The 22,013-nt window shown below is 39.9% G+C and overlaps 2 protein-coding genes across 2 annotated transcripts in view; one reads left to right on the forward strand and one right to left on the reverse strand.

Moving 5' to 3' along the window:
* Positions 1-14,180, reverse strand: part of slc9a7 (solute carrier family 9 member 7) — a 53,609-nt gene extending 39,429 nt beyond the window's left edge. Inside the window, exons 1-9 of the mRNA XM_079574911.1 lie at positions 13,496-14,180; positions 9,659-9,861; positions 7,323-7,400; positions 3,303-3,379; positions 3,117-3,229; positions 2,938-3,043; positions 897-1,038; positions 681-786; positions 386-474 (exon numbers count right to left, since the gene is read on the reverse strand). Coding sequence (XP_079431037.1) covers positions 386-474; positions 681-786; positions 897-1,038; positions 2,938-3,043; positions 3,117-3,229; positions 3,303-3,379; positions 7,323-7,400; positions 9,659-9,861; positions 13,496-13,772 — 1,191 coding nt within the window. The 5' untranslated portion in view covers positions 13,773-14,180. The remainder of the gene's footprint in view (positions 1-385; positions 475-680; positions 787-896; positions 1,039-2,937; positions 3,044-3,116; positions 3,230-3,302; positions 3,380-7,322; positions 7,401-9,658; positions 9,862-13,495) is intronic.
* Positions 14,181-16,315: 2,135 nt separating this feature from the next.
* Positions 16,316-20,796, forward strand: rp2 (RP2 activator of ARL3 GTPase). The gene is made up of 5 exons (XM_079575103.1): positions 16,316-16,613; positions 17,471-18,139; positions 18,595-18,709; positions 19,383-19,468; positions 20,397-20,796. The coding sequence occupies exons 1-5, from the start codon at positions 16,449-16,451 to the stop codon at positions 20,478-20,480; spliced, it is 1,119 nt and encodes a 372-aa protein (XP_079431229.1). The 5' UTR covers positions 16,316-16,448; the 3' UTR covers positions 20,481-20,796.
* Positions 20,797-22,013: the final 1,217 nt, after the last annotated feature.

The raw sequence follows: 22,013 nt of genomic DNA on the forward strand, positions 1-22,013 counted from the left end.
GTCTTGGTCTCCTCTTGATGTCATCGCTGGTTCAGTCCTGACTGAGCCATTTTGTCCTTTTTCAGTTTGGTTTAATCCAAATCGAAAAGCCTCTTGACCAAAGTGACAAAACCGAGATAAAAAAGTGACAAAAATGTATGATGATAATGTAACAAAAAGGGGAACAGAAAAGTGACAAAAAAGCGATCCTTCTACATCAGTTTTGTAGGTCTTTTAGATTTGGGAAAGCTGAACCGGAGAAAGTGCACTTGGTGATGACGGGGGTAAATAATAAATAATAATAACAATGCATTAGTTTTATTTAAGCGCTTTTCTGAACACTCAGAGACGCTTTACATTGCATTATTCATTCACTCCATGCTTGATTAAGAGGTTAAAGTGGTACCTGTTTAGTGCGTTTGGTGGACTCCTCTGAGAGGTTGTTGTGGGTGTAGTGCGCCTGGGTGATTCCACAGAACAACACGGCTACAACACCTGCAAAAGTAAATAAAAACATTGAGAAAAAAGGACGAAATTGCAGTTCAAACAAAACAAAAAAGTCATGAAGTGATTTGTGATTTGGTTTGGCGGAATAATATGCAAATAAACATCTTTTCATCAAATGTTTAAGTTTCTTCTACTGCAAAAACTGTAGCTTTAACTACTTTGTGAAAATAATGAAAAGTGAAATGAAAACTCACCTGTAAATCCACAAGCCTCTGCTAAAAGGAAGGTGCTCCACGACATGAGGAAGAACAATGCGGTCTCCAGCAGCGGGAAACAGTGCAGTTTAGTGAACTTAGTCACGTGGGAAACATGTTAAGAAAACATAATATACAGCTGCTGACAAAGATGTCCACTTTATGTGTTTTTTTTATGTGTATTTGTAAAACTTGCAGCACATATGTAAAGGATATGAGAGCAGTGACGACGCCATTGGCTGCTCCCATCAAGAAGGAGCCGCTAAAGATCCCGATAAAGACTCCGATCGATTTAAAAAGGGCAGAGGCATCGAACTTGTGGGTGTTCGCTCCACTCGGCTGGTAGGCTACTATAGACCTGCAGAAGAGAGCAAAACTTTAATATTATGTAGTTTCATTTGCATAAACATTGACTTGAATATTCAGTGTTGAGTCAAGGAGCAGATCTACTACAGAGAATGATTCAATATTGTCTCATATGTTACAGGATGAGCCAGATCTTTATACAAAATGTTGAGAGTCTGGTGAAGAGATCCATACTGGAGGTTTTTAGCCTCGTCATGAGTAGTCTGATTGAGGTCTGAGCTTTGTGTTGCAAACAGTAGGCCAGGGGTGTCAAACATACGGCGGGCTGAGATGAATTCATTCGGCCCCTGCTTGGTAGAGCATAAATTCCAGAGTATGTAAAAAAAAAAGTAAGTCTCTAGCCTATTCCTGTGCAGGGTTAAAAAATGACAGATTTTCACATGTGTCCAGCAGAGGGCACTGATAAAATAAGAGCTCAGGACATGAACAACACATTATAGCCACGTGGTAAATGGAGAGTCTGTCCCGGGGCGGCTGTGGCTTCAATAACAGCTTAAGTGTGGAGTCAATGAATAATTACTATGTAGCATTTTGAGAAACGTGTAACACAGGCTTGTAAAGTGCAATATCGGTAACCCCGGGATTCCACATCATCCGCCTGTGCGCTCAGCTCCAATCCGCTCCGCCCCGACTCCAAACGGCTGCGACATCAACGCCCACTGTCTCCGCTTCAGTCCGCCCCGGTCCTCTCCGCCAGTGCTCCAGCTCCACGAGGACCACGTGCACAAAGCAACGACTTTGAGAAATAAAACTCCCAATAAAATAATAAACAACTATTTATGAGCATGCGAGCTATACCGCGTTGAAGCATGAAGCCTGTGCCCCCCTCATGCGCGAGGGAGAGAGAGGCAGGAAAAAAGTTACGTGAACGAAAGCAACAGAAGCTTAATCGGGTCGTGTGATTGTTTTTGTGATAAACTCCCCAGAGGAAATTATCGAGGTCACTTTGTGTGAAATAGTGACATTTTCGTTAAAATAAAGTCCTCTCGGAGGGTATTTACTTTGAAAATACGGATATTGTTGTCGTTCTCTTTCCCGTTTGGTGCAGTCTGAACTGTGGAGCTTGATCCGGCCGGAGCTGACGCGGCGCAGACGGACCTGAAAATAGGGTTGATCCGTATTTTTATCGTGGCGAGGTGGAGAGGCGATGTAGGCCCCTCGGAGCGGAGTGGACGTTCAACATAGCAACGCATGTGCTGCGGAGGTCGGGGCGGAGTGGAACGGAGCGGAGCGGGGCGAGCACGGAGAATGTGGAATCTGGGGGTGAGCCATTGTCATTGATTAGGCTACAGTCAAGTTGAGGCTTTGACCAAATCACAGAAAAATGTAATGTTAATAATAATAATAATAATGCTGTATTGGTTTTATATAGCGCTTTTCTGGACACTCAAAGACGCTTTACATTGCACTATTCATTCACTCCATACTCGGTGGTGGTAACACAGCTGCCCTGGGGTAGACTGACGGAAGCGAGGCAACCAGTCTGCGCCATCGGCCCCTCCGACCACCACCACTCACTCACTCACTCACTCACGCATTACATTCGCTAGTCTTCCTGGTGTTTCCCAAACGGTCTCCCATCCAAGTACCGACCAGGCCCTTCCCTGCTTAGCTTCCAAGGTCTGACGGGATTGGGCAGAGCATAGGCGGTATGGTTCTCAATAGTATTTTCCTGTTGACATTATATGTGGCCCGCGACCCACCGTGGGAGCTGAATTTCGGCCCACGACCCAAAATGAGCTTGACCCCCCCTGCAGTAGGAAGTAATTAAACTCATCCAGCAGAGGGAGACAAAGCACAGCCTGAGACAGGAAGGACCGTCTCCCTTTTAGGGTGAAAGGCAGAGCAGTGTAATGAAATAACATATAATTTAGACAGGTGTTTTACTCACGATGACAGAACAATGGCAACTGCATCGTTCATCACACTCTCTCCAAACAGCAGCGCGTACAAGTCTCCGTCTGCGTGGAGCTCGTTGAAAATAGCCAAAACAGTCACTTTACATATAAAAAAAAGAGAAATTAATAAAAGGAAACAGTGTGTGAGATTGTGGTGTTGTGATCTTAATACCTGGATCAGTAGCGGAGATGATGGCACCAAAGAAAAGGCAGTCAGTGTAGTAGACCTTGTCCAATAACTGTCCGGTGACTTGCATCAGTTTAACCACACCGTACATTAGGTTCCTGTTAAAAAACACACACATTTATTTTCATTTTCCGTCAGACAATACACTACCGAGAACACTGGGAAACTCACCCAATAACGAAGCATGAGACGACTGTTCCAATGAAAGCATATGTTAAAATGGAGCCCAGATTTCTGAAAAAGTGTCTCTGTGGGAAAAAAATCACATGGAATATTAATGCTTTATGCTAAACATGTTGAAGATTTACAGTATACACACATGCCTTCACCATCGCTCAAGGACTAAGCTACTCTGTGGAAGATTGCAGCCTTACAAAAGCAGTGGGTTGTCAAAACAAAGCAGCTTGAAGTGGACCTAAAGTATTTAAAGCTAATGTTTGTGGACGAGCCAGTGATATCCAGCTCTCAGCAAGATTACAGCCACATAAACACTGTGTATTTTATTCTATTTATTGGGTGAAATGTTGGGCACTATGGCTTTGATAATGTACAGTTGTGCTCAAAAGTTTACATACCCTGGGAGAATTTTTTTGACCCTTTTTCAAAGAATACAACAAGTTTTTCTTCCCTCATGGTTGTGTGAAGCGGAGTTTGCTCTTTTTAAATCATAATGAAAAAACAAAGAAACCAAAAATGACCCTGATCAAAGGTTTATGATCAAGAGGAATTTACCGTTAGATTATACAGAACCTTCTCCACAACGACCACAAAACACTCCAAGCTGTCATTGATGCTAAAGGGGGCAATACTGTCCACAGAACGAGGGTAAACTTTGAGTCAGGGTCATTTTCCTACATTCTTTTCTTCATTTTTAACCACAAACGGCTTCACACAACCACTAACTATGAGTGAAAAAAAAAAGATAAATTCTGCCAGGGCATGTAAACTGTTTTATCTGCAGTAGTAATGTATTGCAGCCTATTTGTATTTTTCCACACTGGACACAAATCTCTCTATTTAATAAAGTTTTATTTCAGATGGTTGAAAGCTCATACTAGATTTAAATCTCTCAACTTTTGGTCCCATTGCCAGTGTATAGATAGTCCCAAGTTCTGAACTGTCTGGTATTTAAATCATGGATAAAGGATAACATTTAACACATGAATGTTTTTTAAATGACCTGGTGCACCTTTTGGCTGTTGCTAAGGAGACATACAAATACATTGAATTGATTGAGTATTGCATATTTGGAGCAGTCAACGACTCGAGTGCACAAGGCTGAGGAGGAGACCACTGATCTTCAAATATTTTGTCCTGATTGTCGAGTTAAAGTTATTTTGCTTGATCACATGCATTTTATACATTAAACATAAGGGACCTCCATTGATAATGGGTCAAAAAGCATTTCAGGAATTACAGTAGGCTGGCTGCTGCTGTGAAATGTATTGATATTGAAATACTTTAAAGCAGGCTGTCTCCAACCTTTTTTACCTGGCGAGCTACTTTTACACAACAAGAACATCGGAGAGCTACTTATGCTTCAAAAACACTTGTGTAAAATGCGACTTAGGTGGACTTCACCCTGGAGAATTAGTATTTCAAAGAAAATGACTCGAGTTTAGTCCTTATACTTAACAAAATTGACCAAACTGTTTGCAGATTGTGTTCAGCAAGTTCAGAACAAACAGAAAATGCACCTTTAATGTGAGTTATCAAGCGTGTGGAGATGTAGAAAGTGTAGAAAGGCCTGCACTTTTCCATATTAAAATTGTGAAACGGGCATATAAACTCATGCCACTGAAAAATAAGGATTTTATGAATGTGCTAAAAGTTTAAACTTCACGATCTGCCTCTGTCATGAAATGAAAGTGGGAAAGATCAGGCATCGGACCTTTAAGAATTCAGTGGCCAGTACTTGTTTCACTGCCTTGTACTTGTTTGACTGGTTACAAAGCAGGCTGCGGCCTCTTCGGTTTAGTCCCAATTCAACTTTGAAACGCTGACTCAGAGATCGAGAGGAAATAAACATTTTGCCTGAGAGGCTGCCAGGAGAGAGTTTATCAGAAGAAAACCTATTAGACTCAACTTTGTTCAGCTCATCTGTGCCAGCGGAGGCATTCACTGCTAATTATATGCACATTGGCTACAGTCCTGTGTGTTTGCAGAAATGATCTAACATTCGTTTACACAGCGCTCAACAAATTTAGGTGAAAAAAGGATGTAGAATGAGGCAACACAAACAGTAAATACCAGATGTCACTTTTGTACCACGAGGTAAAGCCAAGGGCTACAACTGTAGTTCCAGTCGTTACATGCACTGGGTTTTTTGGAGTAGAAAAACAACCCAACTTCTCTTCAATGATAATAAAAACAACAGCTTGTATTTTTACAGCGCATTACAAGGTTCTCAGAGCACTGTACGTGGACCCTAATTCCCTCCCTGTCCACACTCTGGTAGGCAAGACACTGTATGTATCCACAGCTTCCATGAGGGAGACAGACGGAAGCGTGACCACCAATCCCTCTCTCATAAAAACAGCTGAAATTGGAACCAGTTGTGCAGTTTGTTGGGACATGGAGGTACGGGCTGGAGAAAGTAAAGCAAAAACACTGCCTGACCCCACGAAGTCACCGCCTGGATTCAACTAACATTGATCAGTGGTAGCTGCAGTTTGTTCAGCAACACTATGAATGACCTGAATGACCAGGTTATTAAATCAATGGATTACTTCTTCCCTGAGGCATAATGCTAAGATGATGCCAGGATTCATTCATTGTGAAAGAGTGGTTCAGGGAGCACGAGACTTTGGTCAGGCAGTGTATCTAACTTACACTGTTTAAAGTAAACGTATGAATCATTATTAAAGAGACTATTTAAAGGGACTATACAGAGTTTAAAAATGTTAATATTATGTATTTTCCTCCCCCTACATGTTCCATCCATGTCCTTATGTGTAGAATGAGCTCAGACCTGTTCACCACAACTGCCTCTAAAATCCTGCACTGTCACTCAAAAAGGTGTTAATTTGGGTCCGAAGTGCCTTCATGCACGAGCTTAATATAGAAGGTGCAGTTACACGTATGACCTGTGGTGGCAGTAATGAGTATAAAATGACGAACTTGCATCTAGCCCCTTTAAAGCAGTACTAAGTAACGTGTTTACCTTAATAAATCCTTTTCGTAGTCCCTGTGGGGGTAATACAAGTGTTTATGGGATGATTGGAGGGTCTTTCATCTCCCCCTGGTGTCTCTGGCCAGAAACCCATGTTTGCAACTTGACTGCCACCGCACCGGAGCAAGCAATACACACTAATGGAATCACGAAGAAGAAGCTAACAGGCTAACGGGCAAAGCTAACTGCAGGCTAACGTCACTTTAAACAGTATTTACCGCCAAGTTTTAGTGAAAAAAATTATTTCCATTGTATAATTGGATGTACAATATCCCTCCCTCCCTTCGTCTTTCCTGTCAGCGTAGTATTTACTCTCCAAGACAATTAATAAGTTAAAAAATCGTAACTTGCTACGACACCTGCAGTTGCTCTTACGGCCTCTAGGGGCAAGAGTTACTTAGTACTGCTTTAATCTGCTGTTTATTCCCTAATCACACACATTCCAATTGGTAATGTCTATTGTCAGTAAAATATCAAATCCCCGCAACATATTCCAAACCAACATCGTAGCAAAGTGGGTAAAGTGTCAAGCCAACTCACACAACACTTTGCAGAGCTAAAAAAAATATGCAACATGCCAACACAATTCCTCTTCTGGATCAGTCTAAGTCTAAGGTGTCAGCTGGGATCGATCCCCTGACATTTGGATCTGTGAACAAACGCTCGAACCACTGAAACGCTCTGCCTCAGGGCTGAACTTGGCTTACATAAGGTGGGATAAAGGCATTGATGTTACAGTAGGAAATCGCAGCACAACTTTCAAACTTTGTCCCAATTGAACTGCAGACATTTCTTCCTGTGCAAAACAAAACGTCAAAAGAGGAACTGAAAGACATCTGCTCTGGACTTCCCCTTGAAGAGCCACTTGTGCTCAGTCAACACTACAGTCTGCTGCAGCCGGCGGCCTATGAAAGCTTGTCTCTGCCAACCATCTGCGGTATAAGACATCAGGTGGTGGCAGCACACACTGTATCAAGACCATGTTTAAGAGGCTTAGAAAATCCACACGTCTCTCTCACCTTTTTAAGGCTATATCCAGCATGAAAGATAATAGGAGGCAGCAATATATTGAAGAACACCTCGGGGTCAAAAGTCACCTGCAAAAGAGAGCAAGAGTTGGTGAGGATTGTGACAAAGGGAAAGCAAAATGAGCATTAAGCGATCGGAATATTGCGTGAAAATTGATGGGTGACCGGGTGCTGCATGTGACTAGAGCGTCCTTCCCAAGGTATAATAAGTTATTTTTTGTTGGGGAAGTTTCTATTCCCTGCAGACACCTCCGGTTGTGTCCTGGATTCAATTTATTTGTGGATACCTCCGTCTATGAACCGCTTCATAACATCGCTGTTGCCCTGTTACGCCTTACTTTTGCCATTCTATTAAAAGCAGTAAATAGCTAGTCTGAATTACTGACAATCTGTATTTCACTTTGCAATACCTGGGTTGATCCTAATTTATGTTGCAGGATGTCTCTACTATGTCTATAGATACAGTAAATTACACTGCGTTCCAAATTATTATGCAAATTATATTTTTCTAAGATTTTCTAAATTGTCAACTCAAATGAGAGTCAGCATGATTTTCAAGCATTTAACTGATAGAGGATCATTAAAATGTGGTTGAAAAAACCTCCCAGTTTTTCCAAAATAAATAGTATAGTAAAAACCTCAAAATCTACTGTTCCAAATTATTATGCAACTCATCGTTTCAATACATTTTAAAGCTTGTACTTCATATTTACTGAAATCAAAAGCAATTTCAATTAAAAAAAAATCTGAACAGGTCAAGTTATTTGTTACCATAGGAGCCCTTGTGTGATAGCAGCTTCAAAATTCATAAATCCATTAAACTTGTGAGTTTTTGGCCAGTTTCTGCTTGGATTGGTATATACAATCTCGAATAGAGCGACATTGTAGAGAGTTCGGGAAAATCCACAGTTGCCATGGAGATCCGCCAAATGTATGCAGCTATTAGCATACATTTTCCATAGACTAACATTAGCTAAAAACAGCATAAAAAGTGGAGATGCTTAGCGATATAACATCACATTCCCCAACTCTATTCACCTTATTCCGGCAGTTCGCGTGGGCGCTGCCATGAATTGAGCCCGCCCCTTTTCTCTTATCAGTTAACATGGGGCTGGAGATCTCAAGATAAAATCAGTAACTACACGAAAACAAAGTCATTTTTAGGCCGTGCAGAGAAACGGTGCAGTGTTGACTTGTTGGTGCAAATGAACATTGGACATTTTACACAAATCAATCGACTAAACATCAGATTTGAGCGGAGAACTTTTTCCCTCGTTCACCGTTTAAATGAACGGGTTTCGCGTTTGACCAGAAGTGTCAATACAACCTAAGTGCCGAGACAAGGCAAAAAGAGGAAAAAGTGGGCGGGGCAGACTAAGGTGAATAGACCCTTTAATTGTTTGTACACATTCTGCGCTTAGCTGGAGGCGGTAAGCTAGATTCCTATCTATCTCCATTGTAGCTGTTGTGATGGTCAAGATTAACCTTACTTTATCGTCTCAAATGTCATTCCTCTGGTTCTTGCACCATAAAGGGACGATGCGAAATACATTTAAAAATAATAGACCTCAGTCTATCACAAGCTCATGCACAAGCTTAATATAGAAGTTGCAGTTATGCGTAAGACCTAAGGTGGCAGTAGTGAGCATAAAATGACCAACTTGTATATAGTCTCTTTAAGCCACAATCAAGTTCGGGAAATTCCACAGTTACCATGGAGATCTGCCATATTTGCAGCTGTTAGCATACATTTCCATGACTGACATTAGCTAAAAACAGTATAAAAAGTGGAGAAAATAGCCGTGGAACAACTCCGTTAGCGGACACACTGTGGTGTCCAAGTGTTTCAATGTGAACAATAACTACAGTATTTTAACTTTTAAAATCTCAATTGGTTTACAACTACTGCTAATCCCATAATGCTTAGTGATACGACATCACATTCCCGAACTCTATATCACCAAATTTTTTCGTTGTAGTTTTAGACTTATAATCGCTAGTTTTAGTTTAATCTTATTTCTCTTGATCACTTCCTGCCTCCAGCTGATGTCACTGATGATGTAAGGAAGGGGCTATAGAATGTCATGAGCAGTGGCTGACAGGCAAACACAGTGCAGCGCCGAGGAACCATCGACACAACCTCAGCTATAGGTTTGGTCGAGAGTATACATAGAGATTCCTAGCCAGTTAAAACTGAACCAGCAGAACATGTGGCATCACTGCGAGCAGGAGCATTTGAGTGACAATAAGAACCATATTGTGAAACACTAATCATACGTAAGCAGTCACATTGCTGTGGTGCATATCAATTAAACTCTGCTGCCCACCTTTCTGAGCATATCGTTTTGTTCCACGTTGTGAATCTCTTTCAGGTTGATTTCTCCTTTAAGGCTGTACTCAAAGAACTTTCCGCTGACGTTGAGCAGCAGCGTGCTGGCCGGTCCCTCCTTCAGGGAGCAGCTCAGAGGGGTCTGGTTGTGATAACTGGTGGCAGGGATCCCATAACGCAGAATCACTCCCACCAGCAAACCTGAGGAAAGATATTATAGTGAAATAACTGTCATATATTTAGCACTGGTTTTAGTAATAGGATATGGTAACCCAGAGTATGGGGCTTTCTGGTTAAACAATTAGCAGTGGGTGGGAAACAAAACTGTACACATTAACAACCTTTACGGGTGTTAAAGGTGTTTGTAATTGTAAATTACCCAACATTACAAATGTTAGGTTAAAATGCATTGATGCATAAGGCCATAATGTCATCCCATGCGGCTGATTTGCATAAACTAAACTCTTAATAAATGATTAATGAGTGAAAGTTTCAAATTCCAATGTACAAAACATGGTATGCGGAATAATAATAGTTCAATCACTCAATAGGTAGCGTTCACGATTTAGAATGTGATGATGTCATAATGTCAGATGGAGGGCAGGGCCAATGCAACTCTATGGGAGAAATGCAGTTTTTGGAAAAAATCTCCAAAACGAAAATTGACAAATGTTTTTCCTCTTCAGTATCTGATCGTGATTGGATTCACAAACCTGTGATATTATTTTTTTGTCTGAAAGTCCTTTCTATTGGACAACATCACGGTCATGTTTTCGCATATTGTCACCACTTTTTCACATTTTTTAGAGATAATAATTGGACATTAGCTCATATGTGCCGACAGAGGAGACGATGAACTTTGTGACAGTTTTAGTTTCATGTGGATTCCTCCAGTAATGACTGAGATATGAGCCAAAACAGAAAGACATAAAAATATGCATTTTGTCAGTTACCACCGTTACCATAGTTACCGTCAGTTGCCCTCAACCTCAATGTTAAACTATAGGCTCTTTAGAATGTTGTGATGTCACGTGAACGCTACCTATTGAAGAAATGTAATTGAATAATAAATAACAAAGATAATAATAAAAAAATACAAATAAAAATACAAATAGTAATCATAATCATAAAAGAAGAAGAAGAAGAAGAAGAAGAAGAAGAAGAAGAAGAAGAAGAAGAAGAAGAAGAAGAAGAAGAAGAAGAAGAAGAAGAAGAAGAAGAAGAAGAAGAAGAAGAAGAAGAAGAAGAAGAAGAAGAAGAAGAAGAAGAAGAAGAAGAAGAAGAAGAAGAAGAAGAAGAAGAAGAAGAAGAAGAAGAAGAAGAAGAAGAAGAAGAAGAAGAAGAAGAAGAAGTATGTACAGCAGTTTAGTCAAATGCAATGTATGTATTTTCATGATTTGTTTATTTGACTTAACTTTACTTAAATAATGATGTGTACGGGGTTTATTCCAGCAACTGTCGGTCTTGAGTGGAGTAGACCCCTGGACACTAGCCAGAAACAACCATTCACTGTCACGTTCACTCTTGCGATGGATTTACCATCTAATTGAGGACTAGTTCAAATATGTTTGAACTCAGTATAAGTGTAAACAAGGGGTTATGGCTGTTTACAGTGTGGAAGTCTCCTTAAGTGTTATCCCTATGTACACAGAGTCTCATGGTAAGATTTATTAGGTCGAAATCTCATTTGTTCTCCAAGGCCACAGTCGCAGGGATGGCAAAGCGAGAGGGAGGGAGGGAGCGACAGATCAAGGATGAAGAATGAGCAGAGGGTAGAGACACTGGGGCAGAAGAGGAGCTAAATTCTGCAGGAAGGCATAAGGCAGCCCCTGTTAGAGAACATAAATCCTCTCAACAGACATCACTGCGGGTGGCACCACTCCCTTCATTTCACTCACTGGTTTAGAAAGAGCCAATACCCCTCTCAAATGAAGCAGCAGCAACCGTTTTTTTACGCCTATATAAGCATATGCATGTCCTGAGGCAAGGCGCATTTCGGTTGCTTTTAGGGCTGATTCACGCCAACGTACACACACAGTAGGGCGTGAAATGTCTTGCCCAAGGACACACAGAAGTCCTGCACATGCCAGAAGTGGGATTGAGTCACCTGATCAGTGGGTGAACATTCTGCCACAGAGACGGTTTCACCACAAGCAATTTCTGTTTTCAGGAACACGTGACATTTGATTTGACATAGTGACATGCGGCAGACTTTTACGTTTTTGTAATCAGTGCTTATTTTGATGGGGTAATGTCTATAAATCCTAGTTTTACACCAGTGAAGTAGCAATTTCATTAACAAATAACGGATAATAAAGGGAATTTGAATCATGCATCCAATAGAATCAGTAAACATATGACAAACCATGGAATTAGAAGTAAGCCCTTTATCAAAATGTTAAATACAAAGTGTCAATGCTCTGGTAAGTCTAACCTGTTACTTAAAGCTTAGATGCCTTTTCAGATACAACCCTCTTCATTTATCTGACTAAATTAAGACCAAAACTTATGTTAGAAAAACATCTTAATTAAGACATGTTCAGCTGCTTTGTTTATTGACTGATTATGTTGTTTTTATGATAAAGAAAAGGTCAGTTCTTTGAAAACATTCTGTTCATTATCACTAAGATGTGATGCAGTCTTAAATCTAACTAGTCAGAGAATAGAATTTAAAACAGCTCTACTCGTGCACAAGTCTTTTCAGTACATCTCTGACATGTTAGAGAACTTCAGGGAGGGGTCTCCTGGTGGTTCCCAGAGTCAGGACTAAACACGGTGAAGCTGCGTGTCAGTTTAATGCAGCTAAAATTGGGAACAGTCTCAATGAGGATGTGAGACAGGCCTCAATTCTGACAATGTGACAAATCCAGGCTGAAAACAGTTCTTTTTACTCGTGCATATGACTGAAACTGAAACATAACTGAAAGCATTTTATCTGCACTCTTGTTTTTTACTGTAATTGCTTAACTTTTTTGTTGATGTTTTATTGATTTTCTCTGCTTTCTTGTAATTTTACTGTGAAGCACTTTCAATTGCCTGGTGTATGAAATGTGCTCTACAAATAAACTTGCCTTGCCTTGTTTAACCTTGCATTTTCAGCTGTGAGTCAGGTTTTGAACTGTGCTTTGCTCTCTAAAGGTAAAATGTTTCTTCATTTCACAGATACAATAATGAACAGTGGAAGAAAACCTCAGCAGATTAATGGTTGACTAATGGCCTCGTAGTTTGTTTCTGGCATCATTAAAGGGGGGCAGAGTTCACCAGATGTAAACAATTGTAGCACATTACTTGGTACAAACACATGTTTGGCAGAAATTACATTAATTTTTTTCCCTTTTGGGATTCCCATGTCTACTTTGAGGTGAAAGCAGGTCATCAAGCTATAGCAAAGGTGAGAGAGAGAAAAAATATGCACAAAAAAGCACCAAATCGATCCAAAGTCTAAATGTCAATGATTAATAGTAAGCCTAAATTAAGTGTAACAAAGCATTTTGATCAGCCACACATAAATTCAGGCCTATGCATTTAATTAAATGGGCTATTGTTATGCCATTTGTAGCAAAAGTGAACATATTGCTTTTTTTTTACATTGTTTTATCAATATGGATATTAAGCAAATGGGAAATATGTACTTCCTTTCTACCTCCAACTAAACAAACGACAGCCAATGAGATTTTAACTAAAAAAAAAACGAGGCTCCATGTGAGATCCGTCATCTCTCTCTTACAGCTTTCATTTTGCACTGCTCGCCCTATCAGAAATGATCCCAATCGATTTCATTAAAATGTTGTCTGCTGCGTTCAAAAGCCGCAACATGTGACCTGTAAAGCCTTACCATAAATCATTGCCAGCCCGGTCTCGTGAAGAAACCGGACCCGTCTGTGTTTGAACAGCCATATGGTCAGGATGGTAAGAGTCAGCAGCAAAATGAATGTGAGCAAATTCACGCTGTCCTGACGGTGACTTTCCTCTGCCTCCTTCTCCGTGGCAAGTTCCTCCATGGCATCGCTGGCTCTCCCTCCCGACGACAGCCCAGAAACGAGCACAGCGAAAACCAAGGGCATCCTCCATACCCCCAGCCGCGCACCGTGACTACTCCTGTATCTTCGCATCGCCACCTATAGCGCACGACGCACGAATACTGATGCTATCCCGGCAGGAAGGCGCACGCATTTAGCACCGATTTGCCATGTCACTGCTGGAGGCTACGCACAGCTATGCCGACCGGCGAAACGAGTCCATGTTTAAACGCTATCGGCTCAGCCTTTTAAAGACACACTGCGTTTTGATGGAGGCGAGAAAGGCGCAAAGGAAGAGGGTAGAAAGTGAGAGATTGCGCGTTGCTCTCGTGCGGTTTGGTTGGATCGAGTTGCATCGTGCGTATCCCCCCCTTCGCCCCACTGACTCACTGTCCTCCCGCTACAGTGTCAGTGATGATCTTGCAGTTCAAGCATTTGGGGATTCTTACAAAACAGGAAATCCACGAATCCAGAGAAAAAAAACATAAGTCAGCATTTAGAAAAGAGAAAAAGTTGAAGCAAGCATCCGCTGTGGAGGAGCGGCAGGGGGTGGACTCTCACGAATAGTAGGCTATATTAGTTCAATATTGCAAAGAGGCTCTGGCTGTGTTTATAAAATAACATTTTGCCTTTAAAGAGGGGGTATTATGCTTTTTTCAATCCCATAGCACCGGTCTATATCACACTACAATGATGACAAAACCTTCTGTTGGTCTTTAAATGCAGTAAATTAGAATAACTGTCTTGTATAAAATGTCTCTCTCAAAATGGCTGTAGTGAATGTCTTGAAATAGGCCTCTGTCTCTTTAAGAACCTCTGACCCTTTCCAACACGCCCCCTCCACACGCTGTCTGTGGCATCAGTGGGGAGGGGGTTCTGCTGAGGAGCAGTGGTTGGTTACTCGGCTGGTGACGAAAGCTCGGAGGCGTCTCCAGGAGGTGGGGGCGTTCCTAGGAGGACTCGGGCAAACCTATCCCTAAAATGGCCGCCATCAGAGTTTTTACAGATTACTCAAAAATACGTGAATGTGACAAGGCAACACTTCAGGCATGTTTTTAATGAGGGAATGACATAATAACATGATGTAAAGCTTGAAAAAGTCGATTTTGCATAACACCCCCCCCCCTTTAAACTATTAGGGAGGCCCAATAATCACCCTGAATCAAGTATCTGTATTTAATCAAAAATATATTCTCTCTGAGGCCTGTTTGTTTGCTTGATCATTTGATGTTATGTCTTCTATTAACAAGGATTATTTTAAGTTGTTGATATAATAGCCTTTTTGCCATGGCCTGACACACAACAACAATGCATACAACATCAGCATAAGTGCAATCCTTCTCAATAGTCAATAGACCATTTAATGTTTTACCATAATAGAAGCCTTCATTCTGTAAAGCACCATAGATCATTTTGAAGATAATGAACCTATCAAGCCTGACAACCATAATGATTGAATACGCTGTAACATGGACAGTGCACTTTGAGATGGATCAATAACATACTGTATTGGCTAGTGGTACGAATGTTATAATCTCTAAAAATGTACTTTAAAATTTTACATCAAAATCTTTAATCCTATCAACCAGAAGAGGTTTTAGTCAACCCTCTGATTGTTGGGTGGTGCAAAGCAGTGGGGTATACAAGGGGCTGACCCGTTCAAACAGGTTCTTCAGGCTAATCTTTGCACATGCAGGTCTGAATAGTTTCCTGGAAAGTTTGTATTTATTTATCTATGGCATGACACCGATAATGTGTCACAGAATAAACCAAAGTCAGAATCTGGAAACCAAGACCAAGCAGAGGTTAAAGTGGTTTTGTGTTTTGATTTACGCATTTATGAGCTACAGCCTTCTTTACTTCACATGTTACATTCAAGTTCAGGTCCACTTTTCTGAGTCAGGTTTGTATTCATTAATAAAATCACTATTGGAATGCAAATGTATAATAAAATGTGTGGCCTCTTTGGGTTCCGCTGAAACTAAAAGTCACAGTTGGTTATCGTGATGCTGTGGTTTGTGCATGTCCTGTGTAGACCTCAATGCACATACCTAGAATTGTGGCACTATACTCATACTCAGCACTCAATACAGAGCTATTCAGGGGCCTACTTTCCTAGTTCCCTATCAGAATGACTTTGTTATTTTTGCAGTAGTAGGCTCGTAGATTCTTGTGGTAAAGGCACATTCCAGAGATGTGTGACAAGGGTGACCTGGGGACTCATTCAAATTAAACTTGGTTATTCAATGGTACACTCCTGGAAGACATTTTTAGCAATAAATAACCTAAAATAACCCAAGATTTTAAATAGGCTATAATAATAATAATGAATAAAAAAAAAAAAAACAATACATAAAATAAAAATAAGGTAAAGACACTGTCAGACGTATTCTTAGCTTTGTGCCTGAATAAAAATAAGTGAATAATTAAAAAAAAAAAACCCTAATAAAACCTTGTATTTTTTTATTTTATTTTATTTATTTTTTTAAACCTTGTATTTTGGTGGCGATAGCTTTGTACAAACTACGCCAACGCCTCCAGCGCACGCCTCCTGATCGTGAGCACGTGACTCTATGGAGCGCTCTGATTGGCTGGAGTCAGGGCAGCAGCGGCGCTGAATGGTTGAGTAAACGGGAAGCTTAAAAAAAAAAATCTTGTCAACTCTAGTGCACGTAAGCTGCAGCCCAGTGGCTCACATTTTTCCTGTTTCTCTACCTTGCGACACTTTTACAAGGGCGGGTGTGATCGGGGTCCGGATCGGAATCCAAAATGGGGTGCTTCTTTTCGAAAAAATCCAAGAGAAAGTCCGGAGGAAAAGAAGAAGCGACGCCGACGACCACGACTGTCGAAACCAACACGACAAGCAACGCGGTTCCCCTTGGCAACAACACCGACGAGCCTCCGAAGCAGTACAGCTGGGACAAACGCGAAAAGGTACAAGAGTGCACCTTTACTGAAGAAATACACTGTGAAGGAAGTGTATATGCTTCCCTGTGAACCGATCAGATAAAAAAAAAAAAAACGACTATTGTGGTATTACATGGGAATTTTAAACCTTCAAATTGCGATATTCGATAACTGGCTCGATGTGCGATACTGATTCTATGTCAACACGGTACATTAAGTTAAATTAGACACAAATGTAGCTACTAAATATTTGCAAGAGTATTAGTTAAACATTAAACAGTGAACATGACGAAATTGCCCTTTCTATGCTATCATGTGTTATAAAATTCCCAATATCATAGATAGATTCCGGTACGACTGAGAGCTCTCACAAACATTTAGCAAAATATAGTGCAATATGGCTATTCTGCCACTTAGTCTTGCAATAACGATAATGTGGCCATTTATGGTGCAGCTTGACTCCCACGCCTTTGCTATGTTGGTCATATCTAGTCTTGTGACTAAACAACTTCCACCTTTCGCAAATCTAGTGTCATAGATCAAGCTTATGTTTACATCCCTTACCTAAGTTTGCCTTACCATGTTTAGTAAGCCCTTACAACACTGCTCTGTTATGACATAAGGCTCTCCATTCTTCCACCCTTAGCCTATTATCGGATTATTAGACAGCACCTCCGAGCACAGGGCTTGCACTATCTAAAGCTAGGTGATGTGGGGGTTGACTTCCGTGCTGGTGAAACCATTAATCCACATGAGATATAGGCCATTTGGTTTTAAAGTGTACATTTACCTTATTAACAGTTTGTTTACCCACTGTGCCCTAATGTTATGTGAGTCACTTCCCAGTTTGCACAAAGCATAACATAATGTTTTCCATTGCCCAGGTTGACCCTAAGGACTACATGCTCACGGGGCTTAAAGATGTGACTGTGGGGAGGTTGCCAGGCAAACTGAACGGCCAACAATTTGTCATACAAGAGTGTGAAAACTGCAACATCTATGTGTTCGACCACTCTGCGACTATTACCATTGATGACTGTGTGAACTGTCGCATCTTCCTCGGACCTGTCAAAGGCAGTGTGTTTTTCAGGGACTGTAAGGACATCAAGTGTGTGGTCGCCTGTCAGCAGTTTCGCACGAGAGACTGCAAAAAGATGGACGTGTTTCTGTGCTGTGCCACTCAGCCCATCATAGAGTCCTCAACAGGAATGAAGTTCAGCTGCTTTCAGTACTACTACCCAGAGTTGGCCTATCACTTCAAGGATGCAGGACTCAGTATTTTCAACAACAATTGGAGCAACATTCACGATTTTACGCCAGTGTCAGGGGAAAATAACTGGAGCCTGTTGCCAGAGACTGCAGCGGTTTTGGACTATGTACCTTTACCGGATCCTGAGTCTGAATTCAAGTCAGTCCACATCTTCACTGAACCAGATCGGAGCATTGTGCCTCTGACAAAAGGAGGCAGGAGAAAAGACAGCGACGAGTCCTGTCTATTTGTGTTCTTTGCTGGAAATTACTCTACTCCAAATGCTCGCAAACTTCTTGATGAGGTGAGATTTGTTCTTTAGACAATAATTAATGAGAAAGTGAGAATACCACCTGTGGAATGCCACCATATTGTTTCACCATGGTTACATAAGGAAGAAGAAGAGCTTTATTTGTATAGCGCCTTTCAGAAAGATAATAATAACTGAAACTTTGGGAATTTCCCCGAAATGCTTAAGCAGCAGGAAGTTTAAAAGTTGCTGAAAGCTTAAAATAAGTTGCATCAGCTGAATGATAATTTTGATATTGCTAATGAATGTGAGAAGAAGCAATGCATGGAAAGTGATCTTTTCTCTTCCTTTACATAGTATGTTACAAACAGAGAGCAACTACTGAAACTCAAAGCTACTTACGTTTCGGTTTAAACATTGTTGAAGTGGCTGTGTTGCTGCCAAATATGCATGACTCTATCAGTGAAGCATGAGCTGTGTGTAACACTTACAACATCTGCTTTTTTTAGGCCACGGCGAAAGGTTTTGTGTTAATTCAAACTAAAGAGGTTTCAATGCGGCCTGAAGACGCGAAGAGGGTCTTTCAGACCAACACAGAGGGCCTGGTGGAGTGGATCACGACAGGTACTATCCATATTTGAGATATTGATCTTGTGTGTCTATCCCTTCACCAACTTATCAAACATTACTAGATTTTAAAGCAATGATTTGGTCAAATGCAGAAGGAACTACACTGACCACATGACCTTTACTCCGTTTCAGTGGAACCAACAAAAAGGCATCATGTTGGTTGTGTGAATACCTTCAGCACAGTGTTTTCTTGGACAGTCCACTCAGTTTATTGCACAATTTAATGTAGTTAAATTGTGCAATAGTTGCAGAGATCCGGGAAGGAGGGACTTAACAAAATATAATATATCTATTATTACTACTTTTCATCAAAATGCAAGATCAGGATGTCGATTTTGCACATTTTATAAAATTTGTAATACATTTCGACTTCCAGACTATCACTTTAAGCTGCAATAGCGTAATTACAATAGTATATGTATGTAAAACCTTGCTTGGGTCTAGTCTAACCATCAACTGCTGCTATAGCCGGTGCTGATGAGTTTTGCAATTTCAATGTTGTTGGCTTCTGTTTGATGTAACAGGTTTACATTCATTTAAGCGGAGCTGTCATTTAGACTAACACAATTATGCACTTACTGCATTCCTTTCGCAACAAATGCATGACAATATTCTGCAAAGTGCAGTGTGCAAATTTGTGAACTTCTCTATAAACACTTCTCCAAAGGTCCAGTGATTGCGATGGAGCTGAACGGAGAGGGAGTAGTTGAAGCCTGTAACAGCATCGCCAACGAACACTTCAGTGGCACCAAGGTAAAGTTGCATCTGTTGCATTGAGTTAGTTATGAACTGTATTCCAAATATTATTTTTTTTAAAAATACAATACTGTGCTTAAAAAGAGATTTTGCACAGATGTCAATACGTTGTAAAGTGTGAAGTCACAACTTCCGCTTCCGGGTACTAGCAGACCGGCAAATATGCGAGAAAAATACATAAAAAACTCTTAAAAACAACCATCAATATTTCTGAAACTCAAAGGAGAGTTACTGAACCTACTTATTTCTAAGACTCATTAGCCAATAATGCCGCACCTACTGCTAAAAAAGTAATATTTACTATAGTCACCTGTTAGCGTAGCTGCTGCGCTGATAGCATTTAAGATAAAGATAAGATAAGATGGTACTTTATTGCTAACCCGGATGTACCGATTTTGGTGAATATTACTTTTATAGCAGCCGGTACAGCATTTGTGGCTAATGGGCCTGATAAATAAGTATGTTCAGTAACTCTCTGTTGAGTTTCAGAAATATTGATTGTGGTATTAAAGAGTTTTTTGTAGTTTCTCGCACATCTCGGGACTCGGAAGTAGAGCTGTGACGTCACCACTTGACATTTTACTCCAAAATGTATTAAATAAATAGGTAGTTCATTGGCATCACTTTCTTCTTTTACATAAGGTGAGAGTGACACAACAATAACACTTGTGAATATAAAGTTATTTTAGCGATTACAAGATCAGCTCACTTGTCATATTTCCAAGTCAGTACTTTCTGATGAGATTATGTAAAAAAACAAGCGTTACCATGGTGGTTGCTAATGTTTTGACCTCCCAAGGATGTCACATAAAACATATCTAAACACTGTTACAGATTTCTATGGGAAATACATGTAAATCTACTGCTGTTATTTCTCCAGCATATTCAGTGTCATTAAAACATTTTCTTTTCATTTTTTTTTTAGTTTTTTGTGTCCGATAACAAAAACACGTCTTCGCGGGATGTGGACCATTTCTTCAACTTCGCTGACATGCAGATGGGATTGTGAACAACTGGTTTCACGAGCTGATAATTTCCAGATTTTTTTACTTTGTCTTTTTTTTTTTTATTATAGCTGTTGCATCAAACTGTGGAAGAGTGGAAAATATTTGAACTTTTAACTACACAATATGAGATTTATTTATTTTTTAAACATTGCCATTACAATATCACATTATTTTGATAGAATATTTTACTAAACTAGTGTTTTGGTCCATGTCGTGACCAAAACAAGGCTAAATTAGGTCTAAATTAGAGTTGTCATGACTAAACCAAGATTTTATCATTTTTGTTTTGGACACCGAGGACAAAAATGTGCAAACCTCAGTCAGACAGACCTCAGTGACCTTGCGATATTTTTTTTGCTTCTTTTTGCGAGATGGATATTGCTAATAATGCTATCATTTGTTGATGTATTGTGCAGCCCTAGTTTTTAATTGTTAATTAAATTATAATTGGTTTACTTCTTTAGACAGTGGGTGATTTGTGATTACATATCCACATGTATACACCAAAAATTTACCCTTTTTTTCCCTTTTTTTTTCTTTGAAAATACTTAATTGATACTTAATACTTAAATTGAACCACTCAAATAACTTTTCTTTATCTTTTCCTTCCTTGATGTAGTTGCTTTGCTTATTTTAATTCGAATAAATTCTTGTAATTACTGTATGGGCAGATTGTAGAGAATATAATGAAGCTTTTATGTTAATTCCTTAGCTACAAAAGGCATTGACACCTTGTTTTAAATGCTGTAAATGGCCACACATTCACTAAGAGTGCTGTAATATTTATTTTGTACGAATGTATTTTTTTCATTTGATTAAGTGGGAATCAAGCTTTTTGCTATGTATTATTTTAAATAACCAGTTGCTGCTTTAACAATGTCTGAAGCTATCTGTAAATTTAGCACATGAAAGCCTGAGGGAAATGTTTTATATTTTTACTTCTCGTTTGTATAACTGTTTTTAGACAAAGGCCTTGTGTTTATGTGAATGTAATTTGTTGTAGATGTTTATTTGTTTAGGCCAAAGTTGAATTGTCAAAATATTTTGCTGTTTGTATCTTGTTCATCGCTGTTTTGTTGAAAAAAGAAAAGAAAAAGAGGACATGTGCAAACTTTCTTATATTTGCTGGGTTTATGTAGACTATCTATGTGACACATTTTTACATCTGAGTGAATGTTTTATATAGAACAACAATAATGTTAATTCCTCAAAAATACTTTTTAGTAAAACATTTGTGTCACATTGGTTTTGACTTTGTTCTATTATCATTTAAAGCCACACTGCTGAACATTAGGGCTGGGACAAAATATCGGATCGGATACTTTGTTCTGCAATACCAAGTATCGATACTTTTTCAAGTATCGCAATACTTTCAATACTATTTTGGAATCATTTTTATCACACACTCCTTCGTTTTCCAGTGACAGTTATGTTTGTTACTTTTTGTGTTAATGCACTTTTCAACCTTAACACTTAAGTCAATGTCAAATGGCATTTGGTTTATAGCTTTAAACACATCACTTTCTACACATTTT

This window comes from Gobius niger (genome assembly GCF_951799975.1).
Source record: "Gobius niger genome assembly, chromosome: 17".
Taxonomy (NCBI): Eukaryota; Metazoa; Chordata; class Actinopteri; order Gobiiformes; family Gobiidae; genus Gobius; species Gobius niger.

Excerpts from the sequence above, each read along its gene's own strand:
- rp2 (XM_079575103.1), top strand. The coding sequence starts at position 16,449 with ATGGGGTGCTTCTTTTCGAAAAAATCCAAGAGAAAGTCCGGAGGAAAA. Across the intron at positions 16,614-17,470 it reads GCTGGGACAAACGCGAAAAG|GTTGACCCTAAGGACTACAT; the intron begins GTACAAGAGTGC and ends TCCATTGCCCAG. Across the intron at positions 19,469-20,396 it reads AACACTTCAGTGGCACCAAG|TTTTTTGTGTCCGATAACAA; the intron begins GTAAAGTTGCAT and ends TTTTTTTTTTAG.